Consider the following 23,928-nt stretch of genomic DNA (forward strand, 5'->3'; position numbering starts at 1 on the left):
TATTTTTTATATTAAAAAGATATGTTTTAACTATCCACATTGAGTCAGATTATTTAAAACTTCATCTGATGGAGGTTATGTCTGTGTGACTAAGAGAATAAATGTTGTTTTCCATCTCAGCTATCTTTAGAAACAAGTTTCCTCATAAATGTATCCTCTATGTGCATTCTTGACTTCATCCACATAGTGTCACTGTTAGGAGCAGAAATGTAACAGTCAGCCTGCTTCATTCTTCAGATTAAATGTGTATTTTATGGGCAAACTCCCAATAGTAAAGATTTTAAGTTTCCCTTATCCTTCTTTTCCACTAAATAAATTACACTTGAGCCATAGAGCTCTAGTTAATTAATGTAAAATTTAATTGCTATAAAAAGTCCTCCATGATAAAATATTGCACTAAAAATTCAGTTTAGAAAAGAAATCATCCCCTCATATACATCTAGTCCTGAGAAATATATTGCCATCTCTAGTAAAAGAAATTACATCAAATTACTCTTGTGGATCAGGATATTAGTCCAGCTACAGGTCCTGCAGTGGCTTGTGAAAAGTCTCTGCGATGAACTTAGCTAAATTTTACAATGCAGTTACATGGGAAAAGTAAAAGAAATTCTTTCCCGATCCCCAAAGGCAATGAATTTATGCCCTGAATCTTGAAGTTTGATTATCAGTCTTAGATTGAAAAGCTACCAGAGTTATTACTGATCATACCAATGCCAAGAACCCTTTTAGAGAGACCCTAAAATCAGCTGAAGTGATTTTAATCAAAAAAATATATGTTATGTAATTTGACAAATTAGTCTTTCTTTGCTTTAGCGTGAACAATGAAAAGTGGGTATGCTGGAATATAGGAGAATGCACCTGCATAGACTATTGGTGAGACTTTCTAGAAAGCTCTGGAAAGAAGACAGCCAAAGAGAGCTACCCTCCAGATGTTGTGGACTGCAACTTCCATCAGATCCAGCCAACATAGCCAATGGACAGGGGTGGTAAGAGTTGTTGTCCTCAATATCTGAAGGGCACCACATTGGCTACCCCATCTCTGGAAGATTAGGAGCACAGGATCCTGCCAGTTAAGTGCAGTAGCAAGTTTTACATGATGAGAGGGCAGAGACAGCACCTTCCCACTTAGTTCACTTCTCTGACCGTGAGAGAGAACACAACCAAAACCTAGATCATGACCTTCTAGACAATCTCCTGCTGTAGGGACAGAAGCCAGGATGTGTTGCTGAACACACACCTGTTACAGGGAAACAAGTCTAAACCCCACATTCAATCTAATGGAACTATACTGCTCCACCAGATTAAATAGGGGGATAAGGAAGCTGCTCCTGGAGAAACATCTGGAGAAAATCACAGCTGGAGGAGTCCATGAGGATGCTTTTGCCTCAAATATCATCTTTAGGACTTTGCCACTGTAGTTTTTGCAGGTATAGCTGTCAAAGTCAGCCAGGGAATATGAGAGTCCATTTGAGATTTCAATGACATGCTTTATTATCTGGACTTATGGTAAGGGATCACTTGCGCAGTTCCACTAGGACATCACCTCACCATCAACCTGAGTCTAGAACACACTGTGCAAGAGGTTCACTTTCTGGACATGAATGTGCAACTATTAATGGACATATAAGCACATCCTTATATAGGAAACCTACTGACTGTTACTCGTACTTACATGCTTCCAGCTTCCACCCAGAGCACACTAAAGAGTTCATTGTTTACAGTTGAGCTCTATGATACAACAACATCCATTCAGATTCATAGGACTGGGCAGAGCCTCACAACAAAAATAATTCACATCAGACACCCAAAGTGAAAAATCAGATCAACAAAGCCAAACTGTTCTTAGGTACCAATCTTCTACACAACAGATCTAGAACAGAAAATGACAAACTACCACTTGATGTCACAACAGCCAAGCCAAAGCCACTCAAGCCTATCATCAATGATCTACAGTTCATCTAGTTCACTTCCCACACATAAGCCGTCAGTGGCAGACCTCCAGTTGCTCTCAGACAACCCCCTAAATAGGACAGATACTCAGCAGCAACAGTGGGCCATACAAGAGGTATGGACACAGGGACCAGCTCCCTATTAAAGACCAAGAAGCTGACTCTGTCTACTCCATTTTATCAAACCAACAGTTTTGTGATAGGTCACTGTTAAATATGTAATTATCTGCATTACATTTCCTTCTGACCTCACTGTTTACACCCACCCACCCACCCACCCACCCACCCACCCATGCACAAAAACCCCCCATGTAACATGCAATCCAGCAGCCTGTTCTTATGTAGAGGTAAGCTAGCTCTATGGCAGTCCATGCATAGCAGTCATAGCAGAAGACTTACAATGGATTGAATAAAACAGAGGCCAGGACCCATTTTATAACTTAATCTGTGAGACAGTGATAATGGCGAAGATGGCTTTTGTGTCACCACTGCATCTGCTCATAATCACCCAACATAGCTTTTCTAGGTGGTCAAAGAGCTATTGCAATGGAGCCTTTCAGGATGAGTTTGCCAAATACTTTGCAGGAAAAATTGTTCCATTCGTTCCAATTTACAAGCCACCGTTTGGCCAGGGCCATATTGTGCCTCTTTTATGCTACTCTATGTTTCTATGTGCTTCTTGATGTTTTGAAATTCTGGATGTTATATTGTGCTGTTTTTAACAACTGAAAACTAAATTTATTACACTGTTAGCTTCCTTGAAGGTCTCTTGGAATACAGAAGAGAAACAAATCTTCCAGGGCATGGAAAATCCTATCTGTGTAGGCGCATCCCCATGTGTGGGACTGCAGAGAACTCATAAAAGAAAATATAACCTTTCAAACTGTTCCGTGCTGCTTTAGACAGCCATTTTCTCCGATGTTTCTTTGCTTCCGCCATGCTTCTTTTCCTGCTTTCATTTTCTGAACCATTTCTTTGGAGGTGGTATAGCTGTGGCCATTGGACTTTCTGAAAGTTCACGGTGGGGAGGCAGGTCACCACCCTCCATCAACTTCTCAGCAAAATGGCCCCCCAGGTGAGCGGAGCTGACCACCTGTTACTGCTGGGCTGGCTTTGTATGGAAACTTGCTCATGTGCTAAAGTGGGGTACATCTAAGTCACAGATTTTCAGCCTCATCAGCATTGTACCAACTATGTCAATAGCTAGGACTTCAGCGCAAAGGCCAATTTACGTCACAAAGAGGGTGCAATTGCACTTGAAGTGCAGTGCTATAACCATTTTTTTTAAAAATGGAAACAATCCAGCAAAAAATAAAGTATTTAATTTGCATTAATTTCAATTGGAGGAAGTTAAATGCATACTTAACCCTCCCGATGAAATCAGGAGGACATAAATGGAGCATGTCCCAGTTTTCTTAACTAACTAATACTGAATCTTCATTGCAGAGGCCCTTTTTGATTAGCATTCAGCACCCAGTGCAGTGCTGTGCAGAGGTACAGACTCTGCAATGCCCAACAGATGGTTGGCTGAATACTTATTGGGGAAGAAGTGAATCCATGTTCTCTCCCTCCAGAGAATGATTCATGTGGATGGGCTCTCCAGACAGGGCCACAGAATTTTATTCCCTATCATGTTTTAGTGTTACTGAATTTTTCTCGAAGGAGTTTTATTTGTTATGCTTTCTGCTGCAGTGGGTCTTGGTTATATTTGTTTTAGTTTCAAACTTGATGTCTGCCTGTCTTATTATTACTGGTTTATTCGTTTTTTATTTGCGATTATACTGCATTATCTTTACAATTACTGTTTTTATAGAAGCAATCTTGAGGGAGTTTGGACTTCTTAAGGCAGCATATAAATATTTTAAATAAAATAATAAATATATTGTTAAACAAATTCTTAATAGTTTTGTTGTTGTCACTCATCCTGAGAACTTTGTTATAGAGCACTATAAACAAACAAACTATTGCTTCACAGGAGGAGAAAAAAAAATCCTTATTGCACACATTTTGTCATAAAAAGGAGAGCATAAAAGCTCTTTATTAAAGAATATGAATGACTAAAAACTGTCTTGAAAGGCACTTGACTTAATAAATTGGAAGTCTCCAAAGAAGTCACAAGGGACTAGTCAGTAAACAATTCACATATTTTAAAATGTCTAATCACATTTTCAGCAATACTGTCTTATCCTCAGAGGCTCGTACAACACTGAAATAATTGATCACTGTGAATTATGTAGGCTCAGCTAAGAGGGTGAAGGTTAATTATCTCACTTTAAGAGCCCAGCAAAGAAGGGTTTTGATAATTAGAACACCATTTTGAAACAGAATTTGGACTTCTAAATACTTAAAATGACATTTTAAATATCAGACAGGCTTATAAGAAAAATCTAAAGCTGTCCATTTTTTTTTTTAAAAAACCCCTCATGCTACAAGCTCTACAGACACTAAATCTGCCTTAAGTTAGAGGCAGTGAGGCTGTGACAAGTAGATTTGTTCAACTGGATAACGAGCTGAACATCTTCAATTTTTATGGATGTCCTAGCTAAAGTGTATCCCCAAAAGCTTTATATACTGTGCATCTGTGTTGTATTAGGAGTTGGATAATGGCTTGCATAATAACTACATATTTATAACTGTTCCCCAACCTAAAATCTAGGGAGTCCCTAATCAAGTCTCTCTCTATGGAAGAGTTTGAACTATATGGTGTAGAAGTGGATTATACATACCCACTTTAATCTGGTTTAAGGCCCAGTTTAGAAGTGGAACTTTTACTCTTCCAGGCCCAAATTTTAGAATACACTTTCCATTGCTGTCTGCTGGTGCTCTTCCTCATTCTCCTTTGCAGTTTTGCAAGACATTTTATACATTTAGGTGCTTGATTTCTGGTCCTTCACTGTTCCTTATTTTATATTTGGCTTCTTTTTAGTGTGATTACTGAACACCTCCATGCTTACCTGAGGTCTGAACTTTTCACAGTCACCCTGACATTGTATTAAACAAGACGATAGATTAATACATTATTTTAATAAGTAAAATGGCTGGGGAGCAAAGAATGCTTATGGTGGGTGGAGAAGGTTCAGGACAAAGGGAGAAAGGTACCACCTTTGGTACCTCTCATCTTCCCCAGTGCGCTTCTGCCAGCTTCTTCTACCACCTGATTATATGGAGTGGGCAGGTACAGGACCTAGCGGGTGCTGCCATTACCAGCCTAAGTGACCAAAAAGGCAAGGAATGGTTGCTCAGCAAATGCATGCTGAAATTCAATGAAAGCAAAGCAAAAACATAATAGAAAATAGTAATTGTGAAATAGTTCAGAGATTTGAAAGAAACACTGTTTCTACAATTCTATGAAAAGGATGTAGCAGTTCAGCTTTTACTTGAAAGTACCTTCTTGTCAGCAGAAAAATAATCTAGCACTATTATATTTTATTTGCTAGTGCAAATCAATTTCAACACTTTCACCATTCGCTTTTTTCACCGCTAAGTTAAACCCCAACCATCTTCCTCTCTTAGGTAAAACAGCCACCCTTTCCCCAACCCCAAATATATAGCAAGCATTTACCTCTCTTGCATGGGTGGAAGTTGTATCCAGCTGTTAAATCTAGGATCATACCGGCTAACAAAGTTTGTACTGTGCTTTCCTGTAAAGAAATTAGTTTCACATTTAACTCTCTGTTTTCTGTCATTACAAATCACTGCAGTAGTATATTCCTTTCACTTGTCAATCTTTATGGAGGTCTTCTCTCTAGAGCAAAGCACGTAAACACACAAAATCAACAGCCTCTAACTACAGTTCTTAATAGGTATCTATGGAAGTAGTAAAAAACAAAGTATTTTAGCTCTGTCTCATAAGGTTCCCTACAAGTCTCTCTTTAAGACAGAAACCCACTAGCATTTTTTTTAAGTGTCATAAATCTTATGACAATAGGAAATTATTGTTCTGAGGGAGATGGGCTTCTCGTGGCATTTCATGAATATTTTGTAGCAATCTGTAGAACCATGGGTATAGCTGACATTCTTTCTTGTCTCCCCAGTTTGCAGTGGGAAGAGGGTGATGTTGATTGCTTATAGGAAGGTGAACACATCTTTACTAAGTGCTCAGGCATCCTTACGTTAGGGATTTGATGTTATAATCTTGAGATTTTCCCTTATAGGACAAAGAGGAAAATACATACTGCCTTTTAGAAGGATTTATATGTGCCATCTAAAAATAATGTATTTCTACTGTCCCTAAGTCACAAATAAAGCAAAACAAAGCAAAGGCTAATTGTGGAAGTCTACATTATCCTGACTACTAACCTCTGGCACTGCATGCCTTCAAGATATTAAGATTGCAGTATATTTTACATACAGATTGACATCAAAGCAAGAAGACTGGAGCAAGGGAGTGCATGGCAATTTCTGTTTAACACCTGAGCCTTCAGCACACAAGTATCTCAAAAAGCCCTCTTGTTTCTTGTATGTGTGACTAAAAAAATTGAATCACAGCTACATGACAACCCAATCATGTATCTCAGAAGGAAATAAATGTGTAGTGGGTAGTGCACCAGGTAAACAATTTTAGTGTAAAGGAACCCCAAATGCTTACAACCTCTTTTCTTTATACACTGAATTTGCATTAATCAGTAAAATACAGTTTTGTCTCTTTGGTGTTTTTTAAATTTCTAACAGAGATTCTTACCCAACAGGCCTTCAAGGTTTGATCTAAGAAAATGGTTCATAGTGAAATGAAAATTCCACACCTGTGAGGGTGAAAACAGTGTATTCTCCATCCAGCATAGGTAGATGCTATTTACGGGACTGAACATGCAAAGCCGACGAGTCCAAACAAGGGGAGAACTTAGTTCCCTTGCAACTTAGCACTGAATGGTGATCTGCATAGCCGTTTGAAATACATGGTAAATAAGCAGCGCCACATTTAGTAGGGAAATCAAGCAGGGCTCCTTTGAATAATAGGAAGCTTGACTGTGCTAGATGGACCAGTGATCTCACTCAGATGCCCTCTGTTTGGGGAGGCAGGGCTAAGCAGCTCCCACCCCGCTAATATGCTTCCCTGTTAGGCAAACTACCTTGCCGCTATTAAACTACCTTGTCACTATTAAAATGAGATGGAAGGAAAAGAAGTGGGGCAAAGTAGCCCAGCAGTTAGGTGTTCCTGTACAATGCTTCCCTTTGCAGGTCAGTGCTCCACATAGCTCTACTCTAGCCATCATGAAAAATCAGAGTGAACTCAAGTGTGAATTCTAAAGCTGGGGAGATACCCCATCCATGCCACTGTTTCTGTTAAGAGTGTCATCTAATTTGGGGGGGGGGGTCAAGGGTATTTTAACGTGTGAGAAGGCTTGGGGAGTTGCAACAGAAGTCTTCAAACTAGTTCTATAGGTTACAGTTCTAGAAGTAATTATTTGCAACCTTTTGTGCAGTAGCATTTCAGGAATAAAGTAGAAAAGCTATTCTTCCAAAACATTGATTTAAATAATTTTTGTAAAAAACCCAAAAAACCTACCAGATACAGGCTCATGGAATGGACTAGTTTATCTCAGTTTTCAAGGAAAGGAACAGATGTAACGCTTTGATATAATTTGGTTTAGTGCAGATGCTGAAATGGGTCTTTCACAATAAAATATATGCAGTATATGTAATTTCAGCTGGATCTTCTGGCATTTTGAAGTGAAAATGTGTACCTGCAAGCTGTTTTATAGTTTGCCAGTCATAATTATCTCTGTTACACAGACTGCTACAACTGCAACTCTGTCCTCATGTGCAAGCTCTTCAACAATGTCTTGACAATATTTTAAATTTTGCAAGGCATACTGTTCTCTTTTGCTTTGTTCAGAAGTCTGTTAAATTGTTTAATTTCTCTCTGCAGAAAATTTATGAAGTAATCAAATAAGGAACACATACTACTAGATAATCTCTATGTGAATCCCTTGCACAAGATTAGAAATAAATGTGTAGTGGAACAATCAAACAGTCTTTTGATACTGCATACATAACATTTTACCTGGAAGGGACTGGCTTGGAACTGGAAGAAAAGCACTGACTGTAAACATTGCTTTACTGCAGTAAGAAATAGTACACAGAGTGTTGAGAAGCCAGGGTCCTCCTTCCATCATGCTGTGGTACAGGATGGAAGAGAAGGGATGCAGGACCATTTCATCAGCACAGCTGAGACCAGCACATTTGGCTCTTATTCTCTTTGAACTGTCTCCCTACCAGCTGGTCCTCAGAAGAGCTTGTAACTAAGAACCGCTACCTCATTGTGCTTTTTCTTCCTCCCTCCTAATCTATTTTCCTTTTGTGTCATGCCTTTTAGATTGCAAGGCTGAGGGCAGGGTCTAATTTGTTTGTATTGATCTGTAAACCAAGATTTTTTTTTCAGCTCAAGAGCAGGGTAGAAAAAATTCTAAATAAAATAATATAAAAGCATGAAATGCTGGTTAAAAATCCTAATAGCTGCCATGAAATGCCTTAGTCTGGAAAACACTGTCTACACATATAAAGAAGATGTGGTAGCTTGAATGACAAAGGCACCAAAGCCTCAAATCAGAAGTTGGCTGCCCATGGAGAGGAACTAGAACGTGTACACAGAGTTGAAATGGTCTCTAAACATAAAATTGGCCTTAAGTGTAGTATACAAATGGCTTCAGCAAGACCTTAAAAATACCTGACTGTGTATATGATGCTGTGTATCTCTTCTGCATGACATAGCTCTCTAGAACTGCAGCCTTAGAGTTTTAATGGAACTTTGCAAGAACAAAACTAAACTGCTTTAATCAGTTTTATTGATCTTGTTCAGATATCACACTAAAACCATAGTTTAACATAACAAGAACAAGCTGCAGCAAGATTCAACCTTGCATGCTCACACTTTGGCATGACCACTAGGAGGAGTTGTTTTTGCTTAACCACAGCTTATCATACTGTTTGAACCCAATGAACTGTTGTTAATGCTAACAATAGTTTGTTTGAAACAAGCCAACTTCAAATCATGGATTATGAAACTAGCTTATTGAAAACAAACCACTGTTAGCATTAACCACTGTCTGAACTCTGTGGGGACCCGCCAGAGGAGGTGTGAATATGTTAGTCCAGGTTTGTGGTTCACTCTCATAATGTTCAACTATGGTTTAGCATAATGTCCGAATGTGCCATTGTGAGCTGTTTGGCAGTTCACTTCATCCAGGGGTTCTATTGCTGCAAGTGAATTTAGGGTCACAGCCTAATGGGCAGATTCGCATACTAGATTTTTTTTTTGCAGATACAGAATATTATTATGTTTGCATACATAAAAAGAGACATGAAACTGCAATTCACAAACTCCTTTAAACAGCATCTCACCTGAAGGGCAGCTGACTGTGGGTATATAAGATCTATGGCTGCAGTCATATGACCGAAGACAAATAACTTGTGGTACATCTGCAAATGGATATTTTGTACTTCAGTACTATTCACATATTCTTATAGTTCCATTAGTTATTATGTACATACCATTAGGATTCCACTGGTCTTCTCCTCCCAATACGAACAAGAAATTTTCTACTTCCACAACACAATGGTGGGCACTATTATACGGCATAACTGTGAACAAAACAGGTATTCTTTATCAAGCTCCATTTCATACAATGGCTGCTTTGAGACATTTACTTCACGAAAGCTCCAAACCATAAATGCAGACATAATATTAGTATGCTTCAGTTCTAGTACATATGTCAAGTAAACTAAAAGTTGCTGGTATCCCATCTTTATGATATCCCTTTTGGAGAAACTGGAAAAAATAACCAGATTAAATCACCACCAATTTCCTTCCCTTGTATCTGCTTGCTGTCATGTTTTGGTGCTCCAGGTGCACTATCCCAAACTGGGCTATGATGTGCTGATCTCTTCAGCATCAACACTTGTAGCTGAAACCCAGCAAACACAGGCGTACGTGGGATCTTAAGACTACACAGCCCAGGGTCTGTTTTAACAGCTGCTAGTGTGATTTATGATACACAGAAGCTGTCATAACAGCTCCTCCAGGCTTGCAGTTCCTGAGGGGCCGCTGAATGCGACTTCACAAGCCTGTCACAGTTGTGTCGTCAGCTATTGCACAACCTGTGGGCTGAGTAGTCTTCAAGACCCCAGGTATGCTGTAGTTGAAGGGGCCAATAATATACTTTGCAACTTTTTAAAAAATGAAAGAGACATGGCTAAACCTGCAATTGTCAACTGTGTCCTGCAAGTACCATGTAAATAGCAAGAAGGTTAAATAAAAGCAGCACTGCAAAAAAAAACAAAGAAAACACCCTCCACAAGCTTAGTTCTGTTGGCAACATTTCCATAAGAAGAGTCAAAGTATTCAGCAGCTTTCTCTTACACAGCAATGAGCAAGCTGCATTTCCATACAGTTTTAAGTTTTTAAATTAAGGTCCTGCTGATTTAATGCCTTCTCCAAATGTATACGCTTAATTTCCTGTACAATGTCATTAGCAGCACAATCAGACATTTTCCATCCATCTAATCAGGGAGGCCTTTGTTGAAAGATCAAAACTGTTTTACCATAGTTGCAACATCCTTTTTCTCTTTTTTTAAGAGGATGGGATTATTTTGAGGGGATGGGAGGGGAGAGGCAAGCAGGAAATCTTTTTTTCCTGTTTCATCCCCCTCCCCTTCCCAAGGCTAGAGATGTAAAACAAAAATATGCAATTTTAATGCCATAATATGTATTGCTCTGTGGAATGCAACACTATCAAAAATCGTATGTTGAAATGCATACTTACACAGGTTTAGCTATCATACTACATGCAGTAGTTCTGGCCCGGTGTCACCAGTAGGAAAAATAATGTCCTTGTTCAGCGCATCATATGGGCACCTTAAATCTAGGTGAGGACAAATGGGGAGGTGATGTGCATGTACAGGCAGGGAACTTATTGCTTGAAACGGATCAACAGAGCACTTAGGAAACCAGTGCAGTGGGAAATCAATATGACTCAGGGCCAGCTTTTACTTTGTGCTCTTTTGCCAGTGCCAAAAAAAGAGGCAGCCTATCTCACACTTGGATTATTTTGGGTGATATATCTCTCATTTCATTTGTTTTATTATCTTTTATTTTTCTCAATGCACTCGAAGCCGTATAGCATATGCAAATAACAATAAGAAATATGTGCAGCTTTCTTGTTGAAGACACATTTTCTTAAAGATCAAGTAGTCTCGTTTAAGCTTCTTACTGATTTTTATTTTATTTTATTTATTTTGCCTATGCAATGGTGAATAAGCAAGGTGCAAATTTAGCTTCCAGTAAAGGTCAAACATCATTTTCATAGTCTGTGGTTGTACAGCTGCCTAAGCAAAAGCAATTGTTAGGCAGCTAGGCTAGTGAAAATGCATTAATTAATGTTACTTATTGCTGGTAGATCTTATACAGCCATTAAGCAGCCAGACATAGACACTGTTAATTTTCAAATTACTTACACAGTTGTTCCACGTAAGTCAATGAGATATTTTGGAAGATGAAGCTTAAGAACTATAGCTTTGGAAAATGTATTGATAGGTAGAATGGCTTAATGTCATGTGTAGATTTATATTCGTATTAGTTCACAACAGCCAGCATGTTAATTTATAACTCAGGGGCAAGTTGGAGATTTGAGCCCACAGGTAAGCTTTCTTCTGCAAGTTAAATGTAATGCCATCATTCCATGCATTACTAAAACCCTCTCCCTTAAGAGGAGGCCTGAGCAACTTGTGAGCAGCCCACTAGAAACAAGGCCACAATACACAGGTGGTGATCTGTGCTTGTTTTCTGCCTCACATGTTGCGGAATCCTTCTTCAGATCACATGAAATCATGAAAAGCAAGTTCTGCCTCTTTTTTAACTCATGACAAAATACTCACACAAAATTGATCTGGAGACCCTTCATATTTACTCCAAAGATACTAAGAGCGGATCTGAGGCTCCTTTCCTGTTACATTGCAGCACCTTTCAATTGCATACCCAGAAGCATGGGGGAACCACTTTATAGTACAGCGATGCCAAATCGTAGAAGTTGGGCAGGGTGGTCACATGAATAATTGTTTGTTTCCCCACAGGTTGCCAGTTCCATGTGAAATATTCATGTGACCACCCCTACCAATGTTCTTATGTTATTTTATTTATACTGCTCTTCAAATAAGCACTTCCTGGTTGGATTAAGGCAGCTTGCATGCGCACCTCATGCAGAATGCAGCTGAATCATGCAGAAGTGATTTCCTTGCCGTTGGGCATGCTTCTTAGCATGTAATGTACTAAGGCAGCAAAACTTCTTTAAACACGGATTTCAGAGCTAAGTGGCAACAATATATGGCCAGCCGTTCTCCGTTTGTTTGATGCCATGTGTAAAAATGGTGGAATATCCGACTTGTAAAATTACCGGTATTATGTTCACTCCAATGACACAAGTGAAAGTTGCAATGGAAAAAAGCAGAAATAAATGTTCTAAAATGTCACTCAGGTTAAAAAAACAACAACGCTCTGGTTCCAAAATGTAACTTATAAAAGAGCATGTTACAATTCAGAGAACTACATTACTGGCTCTGTTGGGAGTATGTATTTTTCAGACAGAAGCTGCCGCCGTCCCCCAAAATTTAAAGGTTCCACTAGGCACGTGTGAGCCCATATCAACTTTCTGTATGATATGACACATTTCTGCATTCTGAAGGCAGCAACTACACTTTTTACATTGCCCCTCATCCTTCCTGCCCCAGGATGCCTTTTAGACCAACTTATTACATTCACTAAGAATTCATGGGTGTAAATAATGCAAAGCATGGGCCAATGTGTAGTCCACTGATGCAGACAGCTGCTCTTATTAATTGCACACTGTCCTCTGCTTTACTGATTTATTTTAATATGAGTCTCAGATTCCCTCATCTTTACATTTCATTTCATCTCAGGTGAGTACCTCTCTTCCCCTCCAAAAAAGGTATTGGAAAAGAAGTTTGTACGCCACGCTCAAACACAGCCCAGTGTGAGTTTTTAGCGTGTCAGTCAGTGAGTTAGAGGGAAAGGGTAAAGAGAAGCTAATCAGGATGAAATGAGATTAAAGGCTGTCTAATTTTACAGCAACTGTGATCCATCAGCCACTGTGAAAGTGACAGTGGAAATGAATGATGGAGACAGACAGGTGGGGTTGTACATTTCACTGATTTATCCTCAAATGCACTGGGCCTTATTTTATTGAGTGAACATGACCGCATTTATCATGACTGTCATCTAAACCCACTTCCCTCCATTTAAAAAGGTCACTTTACTAGGAGGAAGTAGGATAGAGGCACTTTCAAAAGAGGTTTAAAAATCTAATAACATGTGTTTATAAAGCTCTCTGCAAGAACTCTCAGCTTTATTAAACAAACTAGTGGAGTTAAATGAAAGGAGAAAACACCAATAAATAAGAGGAAAAAATTGACATCTGAAAAACATGTGCAAGATCCAAGGTCCTAGAAATAAACTGCACCTATATAGACATATCGGAGAGGACATGCACAAACCAACAGCTTCTCTTCTGGCCTACCTTCTCCCCCAGATGTTAAGGTCCCAAGATGATGAGAAAGCAGAGTTGTAGTACAGATCACTTCTTTAAAATTTCAAAAGAAATCTGATCCACTTAACCTGTGGAGCAGAACCCTATTCTCAGTGGGGGGCGGGGGGAAGTTCGTTTCCTTCAGTATCTGTGTTTCTGCATTCTAGTACAGTATGTAGATTGTTTGATTGAACTTGTACAAGTATTTGGTTGTGCATCATCAGCAACCAGTTTGGGAAAGGATTTATCTTGCCAAAATCAGGCAAGGCAAAAGCAAAGAGAGACTTCCCCCTTTCCTGACAGAGAATGAGTGATATCTTCTCTCTCACTGTGCACACCCATCCACTTCCAGTTCTGCCCTTCACCACACCTTTCCCCACACTTTACTATGCTTGCACAATATTTGAATTCTTTTTCTTCGTCAGATGCTGTGTCTTGTAAGATTGTTCATTGATCTTAACTAATGTGTTTCCACCAACCAGAAAACACACAGGTCCCAGAAAACACATTGAAAACACAACAGGTTCCATAGGCCTGAATGGCAGGTATATATTTCTAAACAAACAGTGGGCACAAGCCAGGACACCAGTTTCTCAAATGTTTATGGGTGCCCATCTTTCCTTCACATCATATATGGTTACCGCAGCAAACCTAAACCACACATGAAGTTTGAGGCAGCTCTAAGTCAGCAATGTATCACCAGGAGAGACTGTGCAGGCACTAAAAAAGCCTTCCACTGTTTAAAAATAATTCTATAACCCCTTCCTCAAATTTGCTCATAATTATTCAAAAATTAGCACTTGCCAATAAATTTCAGCATAACAGCTGTCTAGGAGATGTTCACTTTGAATGCAAACGCATTCATTATTTGTAATGAATTACTAACTACCCAAAACACAGTAGATTTCTGGTCACAAATATCTGGGTTGGAGAGAGGTGCTTCAGATGGAAGAGCACCAAATGAAGATAAGTGGACAATGAATACTTTTGTGTTACTGGATGAACTGAAAATCTGCTTTGATTTTTAAAATGCTTGTGAGGTCTGCTTTGCCAGAGATACAGTCACAGAGACAGAAATCACTTGGAGCAATTCAACAGTAATGTTACACATAGGTGTTAAGTTCTAATGGAGACAGACATACTGTACAGGGTTCTTTAAAAACTGTATCAACCAATCCAATACCTATCTACTATAATTTTTTAATTGTTTTTTTTTACTTTGTAAGTCTCCTTGAGACAATTTTGTGAAAAAGTGACAAATTAATATAAAGAAACAAATACTTGTAAGTAAGGTTTCCTCTGTTCAATGGGACTTACTACCAGGTATGTGGGTATAAGATTGCAACTTCAGTCTGTCAAGTTAGAAATGATGACTGCAGTATCTGTCTGTTTTTAAAAACCAGTCACACACTCATCCTTTACAATTCTAGATGGAGTCACTAGATGGTGTTCATAGCTGCCTGCCCTTCTGTGCCCCACCTCAAGATGCTTTGAATTATTATATTAATCAGAATTTGCAGCCAACCACAAACAAAGAAGTGAAATGTAACATGAATAGCATAGCTAGTTTTCTCTCCAGCAGTTAACTTCTGTTTGTGTATCCAGTTCAAAGGAAAGAAATCAAATGTCGTGTACAGAAAACAAATGCATTTGGTGCCAATCCTGACAAGTGCTGAGTTCCTACAACTCTCACTGATTGTGACAGATTTGGCACAAAATGTGCCTTGTGTTTTCTTGTCTCAGTTCCCCAAATCCAAACTGAATGAGAAGCAGTCCATGATTCCACTGGCAGTCCAAAATATAGTTTCCTACTCCATACTTCAGTCCTGGTAAAATAATTGCTTCTGTTTATTGTTTCATGGCTGCTTTGTGGCTGTGTCTCTGTAGTTCCACCATGGGTTCGCCACATTTTTTTCCTGTAAAGTTTGAAAGCTGTTTTCTCATAGTTGTGCTCCATGCTACAGAGGCTCAACTGGCCTCAACCAGAAGTCAGGCATTTAGTGATACTGTGGGACACTCTTCCAGCAGAGATTCATCAAGCTTTCCTCACTTTTTGACTTTCAAGCATCTCTTGAATACTTTTTTATGCCAACAAGCCTATGCAGTTATTTAAAATCTCTTTGAGGAGCCAATCTTCCCTCCATTGTCATTCTGGCCTCATCTCTCCCCAAGGCAGATGCTGGAGCCTCCCACTCCCTGTTGTAGACCTTCTTAGTTCTCATGTCAAATGATTTGTGCTTCCAGGTAGGTATATATTCTTCATCAGTTGCCATACTTTGCTTCTTGCTCTCTTTATGCTTCCTTCTGTCTTCAGGGCCACTTTTTAGTCCCTTGCTAATCCTCTTCAGCCTACCAAAACTTGTCCAAACAGAGTTAAACCTAGTCTTATACTTTCTTTGGTCTCGATCCTCAAGCCAATCAATTTGTTTCTGATGGAATTACAAAGCCCATTTGCCTATAAATAAGGAGAATGAAATTTGAATGCAATATCCACTAACTGACCAATCATAAACCAATCAGTTCTGAATGCCACTGCTGTTAGCATAAAAGGTGAAATGCAGCCAGCAATAGGAAGCAGCTGTGACAGTTTAAATGTCAATTGACTAACAGACCTTGTATAACTATGTATATTCTCTCTGCTTCTAGCCAGCAGTTAGAGACAATACTTCCTGACAGTTAGCCATTTACAACCCAATAAGTGTTTAAATTGTTAAAACATGGTAAGTTTACCGCACAACAATATAGGTTTTCCACACTGTAGGAGCTTCTGCCACCATAGTGCTTTTGAAAGCAACTGTTCATGAGATAAAAACAGGTGATACAGTATTTGGATTCAACAGGATGTGATACAGGATTGCTGAATGGTAGCTTAAGTATAGCTCTAATAGCCTAGGTAGATTCAACATTCAGAATTTGCTAACACTGGGTATCTGTCTTTGATTGTTGTTGTTTAGTCGTGTCCAGCTTTTCATGACCCCATGGACCAGAACACGTCAGGCACTCCTGTCTTCCACTGCCTCCCACAGCTTGGTCAAACTCACGTTCGTAGCTTCAAGAACACTGTCCAACCATCTTGTCCTCTGTCATCCCTTCTCCTTGTGCCCTCAATCTTTCCCAACATCAGGGTCTTTTCCAGGGAGTCTTCTCTTCTCATTAGGTGGCCAAAACATTGGAGCCTCAGCTTCAGGATCTGTCCTTCCAGTGAGCACTCTCTAATTACCAGATGCTGAATGGAAATCTACCAAAAACTGAATATGTATTACTTTGTTGACTGACTCCTCACTAACATGGATTAGAGTTTCCCCAGATTACATGGATGTGTGGCAGCAATCAATTACATGTGGAGGATGTCCTCAGTACAGCAATGTACTTTAAGTTCATCAGTCCTTTGGTAATTTTCTTTGTTGCTCCAAATGCATCTGATATTGGAAACAAGAGAAAACTTATGTACCTGTAGACTTGACACCTTAACACCTGGAGGATAATATCTGACATCAGAGCTTCTGAGAATTCCATCTTCAGAATTCTGTAACTGCCACCTTGTCTATAGCATGATTTTGATTCACACCAGAGCAGTAGAAGAAGGCAGAAACTGAAACATCTTGCTATAAAAAGGTCATCTGTTTTATTAAGTAAATTTATTTATTTACTTAACAAAATTCATATATCTTTTATCGCAAAAACCCCAAAGAAGTTTATATATACTGGTAACTATAAATAAATAAATAGCTATGTGAAAATACCAATAAATATTGAACACAAATATAAAATAATCCTGTGCACGCTATCTGTGACAGTTTCTTGCAAATAATTCCCTATCCCTCTAGAAGTGTTATATAATAATTTTAGCAATTATCACCAATTTTGTGCCCATTTAACATAGATTTAAACTCTGATTCTCACTGATTGTAATGATTGCATTTCATTACCATTCAACTCCCACCTTCCAGTTTTCTCCTTTATATACCTGCCTACTAAGAATTCACTTCACGCATCTAACAACGTGGGTTTGGGTCCTCAAAAATGTATGTTACAATGCATTTATGACATAAATTTAAGGTGCCACAAGACACATTGATTGTTTTTACTGCAAGAGATTGGCATGCTATCCCTCTGGTGTTTTTTTTTTAAAGTGAGATAGTGATGACTTACAAAAATGCTACCCCATACATAATGTATTTCCAATCCTGCATCCTGTGCAGTTTGCTTCTCAAAAGAATATGGTTCCCAAGTTTATTTATGGCAGGAATTCCTACCTTTAACAGCAGTATGACAAGCAGAAATTCAACAGGTGACAATTTCCGCTTCATTGCACTTCCGTGCTCAGAAATGTTTCTCTGGTACAATTTTTCCCTGTCATGCAGCTATTAAAGGCTCAAGAGCCCTGCCAGAAAAAGATAGCAACCCCAGGTGGCTGCTATGGTATTTACATTATGCTCAAAATTCCTCAACAGGAAACAGCAAAATATAGTTGTTGTACTACCACTAACTACTACTCCTGATATACTCCTCTATATGCCGATTTTTCTCGCTTAGCTTTATCAGTCCATTTGCAGCTAGGATATCACCTAGTTTTGACCCTGTCTTGCTTGCATCAATCCTTTCAGCAGTTTAACTTGCCTTCCTAGCACTGAATCACTGACTCATTTTCTTACATTATACTGTACTAGATTTGTTCACTGGCTTTGACTCACTCTTGGTCTTTTCTCCACAATGATCCTGGTCACAATCTTTTAAGGTAAAACTAGACAGCAGCAGATAAGTGTTTCATTTGTATGGTCTGTATGAAGCCTTATTCTACATTATTCCCAACACATGTTCACCGAACTCATGAGAGTTGAGTGAGATCATGCCAGTAAGCCATGATTCTGGTGGTGTATGCTCAGCTTCAGTGAGAACAGCCCTTATGCATGTAGGGTCAACATGTATAGGACTTCTCCATATAAAGAGAAATCAGCCAGTCATAAAGGGATTCCCTTTATGTAGAGGAGTCCCTACAGAGATTTCAGATAAGGAAGAAACAACTGTAATTATCAAGACATGTTAAATCTCTGTATCACTCTGTTCTGTACCACCCTATTCTGCCTTGGTATTCCACACCTGGAATACTAAAATGTTGAATCTATCCACAGAAAATGGGCAGTTTTCTGATTTCATGAAGAGCAATTTTTAAAGAATATCTTGAACTTTAGAGTTTTTGAGGTGTAAAGGTGACTTTTATTTGCATGTGCTAGAAAGCATGCAGAGATTCTCTTAAGGAACACAGGAAGCTGGGAAAATCAGAAAGAAATGAAGCTACAAGATGACCAAAGGCTGAGCATTATGATGTAAGTGCTAAATAGGTGCACTATAACAGGGTACACAGAAGATATTGAACAAGTGAAACAGCCCATAACAAAAACTGCATTAGTTTGTGTTTGGAATATCTTCATCTGCTCTTTGATATATCCAGGGAATAACTGGGAGTAGAACAGTGTTGCTGACATCATGTCTTACCTATCTAGCAACCATGTGACTCCCAAGTCTCTGCTACCATCTTGCAATGCTCTCCAAGAAGGACACCTGGTTCCACTTCCCCATTCAGTCCCTGCCAATGAATTTGCTCATAAATAAGCACACTAGCCTGCAATTTGAGCTAGCAGCATAGGCCATTCCATTACTCTAGTAATTGCTTTGTTGTGAGTACTGCAAATGAACAGAGTTTTCCAAACAAGGAAAGACAGTTTACCTTTTCCTTTCCTGAAAAAAGCAATGAGAGGAAATGGTCACAGAAAATTAACACAGCGCATTTTTGTTTGTGCAAGAAAATCAGAACACGAGGAAGCCCCAATCCAATATATTAAAACATGTTCAGCTAAATAACAGAGGTATAAAAGCAGCATCCAATAATATTATCATCTAACAAAACACATTTAGGGAAAGCTCTGATTGTTATTGAAAGATATTTCAAATGGGAAACATAAAATTTCAATCACAAATGCCACTGACGTTGTGACAATCTGGATTTCCATTCTTCCTTAGAACTTTTCTCTCTCATTCTTGGATATGCAGCCATGCATCATTAATAGGAATGCAGCCATACATCATGCTTGCCACAGGCATTGTATAACTAAACTCTACCATAACACACACACTCTTGCTGCCCTCTTTTCTTTCAGAAACACCCCCTGCCATTTTTATGTGAAATGTAAGCCCATGAGTTTTTGAAAATTGGCTTGATTTTCTAATCAATCTTACATTTGCACTTTTATTATAATTTGATCCCTTCGTCTAATTTTAGCTATATTTGTCTTTTGGCTTTCTGGTTTGCTGGACCAGGTTAAAAGGAACGCAAGGCCGACTTGGCGTCCACAATAAAGGATGGTGAGGGAGAATGGGGGCTAATCAGGCTTTATGCTTCTGTCTCTTTTTTGTACTTTTATTTATATTATCGATATTTTATTCCAGGGAGAGGCCATAGCTCAGCGGTAGGGTACATATTTCCCACCCAAAAGCTCATAGGTTTGGTCCCTGACATGTCTAGGTAAGGCTGGGAATATCCACCGTCTGAAACCCTGGAGAGCTGCTGTTAGCCAGTGTAGACAATACTGAGCTAGATGGACATTATGCCCATTTAGGTCAGTGCCTGAAACTTCAAAAGAAGCTTCACAGGAGGGTTTATGCAAACTGGCTCTGGGCTGGTGCTTAATAGGCATTTTTCATAGGTTATTTTTCAATTAGAAAAGGTATTGGACCTCATCATTTTTTACTGAATTGTGTGTTTCTGCACAATGAGCCATAGAATCATACAACTGCACAGGTGGAAGGGACCCTGAGGGTCATCTAGTCCAACCCCCTGCCATGCAAGAATCTCAACACGCGGTCTCCCATCCAATTTGAAACCATACTATTTGGAAATGTGCTAACAGGTTTATTATTATTATTGCTGGCCATGATATGCTTTTGTGTCTTTTTTGATATTATTTTGTTGCTTTCATTTGTTAATGGTTTGTTATTGTTATGAACTGCTTTGAGCTAAACTTTGTTGCTGGAAAAGTGGCATACAAATATTAAATGAAACCAATGGCCCTGGTACCAAGCAGCTGTCTAAGTTCCTATTTGTTTTGCCATTGTCTGTGCATTTTTATTATGATGTGAGCTGTTTTTGATACTTTTTGAGGCAGACATGGTGGATAAGCTTTTAAAAACAACAGTTACCCGAAGACAGACTGATGTAAATACTGCATTTCTAAGTACAACAATTGCATGTTCTAGGGGAGTCATTAGTTCTTCAGATATCCAAAGCCTTCATTAAAGCTGTCTAGCACACAGTGTTGAGGCTGCTGCTTTAGTAATGTGCCAGTGCTTGCTCAAGCTTTACAATGCAGGGCTGAGACCAACCTTAACACAGCACTGAATCAGAAGCCCTGGTGCTTGCAACTGCTGAGTGAATAAAGTGAGATGCAGAGAATTTATTGGGGCCACTGAGAATTGTTCATCAAATTAAATTTGGGTGTCAAAATGTGTATAGTTTGTGCACAACTATGATAAATGAAAACTGTCAATCTTCAAACAGTATAATGGGGACATATCAAGAGATTATTCACCCCAATTTCCTCCTTTGTCCCTATTATTCTATGACTAATCAAAGCAATTTGCTGTGCCTTTTTAACACTAATTTTGAGCAAATGCCTAAAGGATTCATTGGCTCTGTCTCATGTTCAGGAACAGAAATGGCAAAGTATTCAGGAGCTGAAAAATGCACCCTTATGGCAGAAAAGCGGCAAGGAGCGGCAAACCAGCAACCCCAATTTAAATACTCTCTTTAAAGAGGTAGCAATACAGTGGTACCTCGGGTTAAGTACTTAATTTGTTCCGGAGGTACGTTCTTAACCTGAAACCATTCTTAACCTGAAGCACCACATTAGCTAATGGTGCCTCCTGCTGCCGCTGTGCCGCCAGAGCACGATTTCTGTTCTCATCCTGAAGCAAAGTTCTTTACCTGTGGCACTATTTCTGGGTTAGCGGAGTCTGTGACCTGAAGCGTATGTAACCTGAAGCGTATGTAACCTGAGGTACCACTGTATAATGCATTTATGCATTTATTTTTTTAAAAATAAATGCATATTTTAAACCCTTGTCTCATCTAGACGACTGAAAGTAATTGAGGGAGGGGTGTTGGGATTATATAATCCAGTTGATCCTTGCCTATTTTATAATGTGTAATTTTAAATGTATAATTTTACATGCTGTTTCCATACATGCTATAATGCAAACTATCCCTCTGGGGGATAGGCAAGAAATGTACAGGCAACTCCTCATGCATGCAGGGGTTACATTCCAAGGCACCACACATTTATGTGAAATCGTGTATATTGGGACCACCACTGAACCCTATAAACCTCTGGGAACTCTTGAGAAACCCTTTTTAAAAATCAGCAGCACTCCTGGGATAGCACTTGCAAAAGCTTGTGGGATTGTTAGATGCTGTTTTCATACCATGTTCGCTCTTTTGGGGGGGTGCAATTTTGCCCCTTTAAGTGCCACTTCCAGACTGATGGCGATGCACGTGTCTCAAACACGTGTAAATGGGGAATTGCCTGTAAATCGTTAATCAAGATGTTTCTCTTCCTTAATTTATAACTAGTATCTTGTAAACTTTGGCTTGACCTTGCGTTTGGCACCACCAAGCAAAGTGCTCAGCCCAGCCCAGCTTCATGCAGCCTCGCAGTTTAGGGGAGTTAGAACAATAAAACGAGGAGATAAAACAATAAATTAAGACAACAAAAAGAAGCACTAAAAGGAGTTAAGAAGTAAAATGGAAGAGAGGATAAAAACAAGTGCTAAGGGTTGGTTATAGAGCAGAAGCTTGCCTTAGAGTTGGCCTTAGAGCTCAAAACCCTGCTTCAAGCATTCGGCGGCCATCTTCCTCCCATTAAATTAACAGAAGATTAACTGACTTGAAAAACAACACCTTCTAAACCCTATTCAGGTGTCTCCATGCAATCTCAACATGCACTGCCAAAGAATCTACCCTGCTTGGGATAAAACTAGCAAGAGTCCATTTCCCCCCACTGCACAGAATTAGATTGCTCCCCAGTCTTGCATTAGGGAAGCATGACATTGCACCAGCAAGGATGTGGCAATATCCTTTTGCCTGTGGGATGATGGCAGTATGAGGAAAAACCTGGGTGACTGGGAGCTTGATGAATGAGAATGTTGGCTTAGTTCATTCCTTGGCAAATATGGCTAGAGTCTTGGTGTAAAATTCAATCTCCTTTGTAGCCACTAATGATATTATACAGGTGATATTATTAAAGAAACACCAGTAATAAAACTAACAACCAGTAATGACATCTTCTTTTCAAAATTGCATACTAGCAAGAAATCTAATTCCAATTGGATTCATTTTTTTTTAAGCCCACTAAGATTTTTTTTTTTAAAAAAACGCTCAGCGATATCAGGATAGAACAGCATGTGTTTTAGCCCTGGTTCATCCTCATCTTCTTAACCAGTACAACAAGACAAAAGCATTAAAGTAAAATTAATCATGTCAAAAGATTTTAGCAAAAACAAGTGAGACCATGCAGAAAGCATCGCTTTGTCTAGGGTGAAGTCTCGCTCTGATTAAAAACATATAATGTAAGTAAAAGTAATACATCATTGCCTTGGTGTTAAGGAAATTTTTGGAAGAACTCCACAACCAGAAATATAAGAAATCTATATATTCTTTATCTCTTGCAGGTTTATTTCTAACAAGTGAAGCAATACTGTTCATTAAAATTCAGCCAAATATTTTTTAAAAAGGACTGAACAAAAACATTGTCGTAAATATTACATAATCCGACTACAATATAAACAGCAGCCTCTGCTTTTCATTTGACTGATGTGTAAAAACTCCAGTGTTAAGCAGATTCCAAACTCAATTTAAAGTATAATGAGAGTATTTATAGTGATAAAGTCACAGTCAACAATGCAAAGCTTTTGCTGCTACTCTGAACCACCCAATTTTGCTATATGTCGCAGATAATACTCGTTTATTTTAAATGCATGTTTTGTGCAGGCCTTGTGTTTGAGAACAACGTGTGAGTCAGCAAAGAAGCTTTTTTCTGCATTTAGCATTTTCACTTAACTTGCAGAACACAAATGAGATAAAAACACTTGTTCAAAATAAGATATATTTGCTTGCACCCTTCAGTCTCCTTTTCCTTTGTTTCCAGATATCCTATGAAAAATACAATCATTTAAAAGTACCATGCATATGCATGTGATGTTGTATTGCACACAAAAATCTCAATTCCTTCGAATCTTTCTCCCCTTCCAATATGTCATTTAAAACTGGAAGCAGCCCCATGCTTCTTCCTCTGGTTCCATGACTAAGATTGGGAGGGGCCATATCTCAGTAGGTTTGATTGCAGAAGGTCCTAAGTTCAGTCACTGGCCTCTACAGGTAGATTGTTGCC

The 23,928-nt window shown here is 39.0% G+C and overlaps 1 protein-coding gene across 2 annotated transcripts in view; it reads right to left on the reverse strand.

Moving 5' to 3' along the window:
* The window catches only part of KLHL14 (kelch like family member 14), a 57,938-nt gene that overhangs the window by 7,890 nt on the left and 26,120 nt on the right, over positions 1 to 23,928 (reverse strand). For both annotated transcript variants that reach the window (XM_081206818.1, XM_081206819.1), the window contains 2 exons: positions 9,441 to 9,530; positions 5,512 to 5,590 (listed from right to left, as the gene is read on the reverse strand). In XM_081206818.1, coding sequence (XP_081062944.1) covers positions 5,512 to 5,590; positions 9,441 to 9,530 — 169 coding nt within the window. The remainder of the gene's footprint in view (positions 1 to 5,511; positions 5,591 to 9,440; positions 9,531 to 23,928) is intronic.

Source organism: Podarcis bocagei (assembly GCF_964188305.1).
Source record: "Podarcis bocagei genome assembly, chromosome: 8".
Taxonomy (NCBI): Eukaryota; Metazoa; Chordata; class Lepidosauria; order Squamata; family Lacertidae; genus Podarcis; species Podarcis bocagei.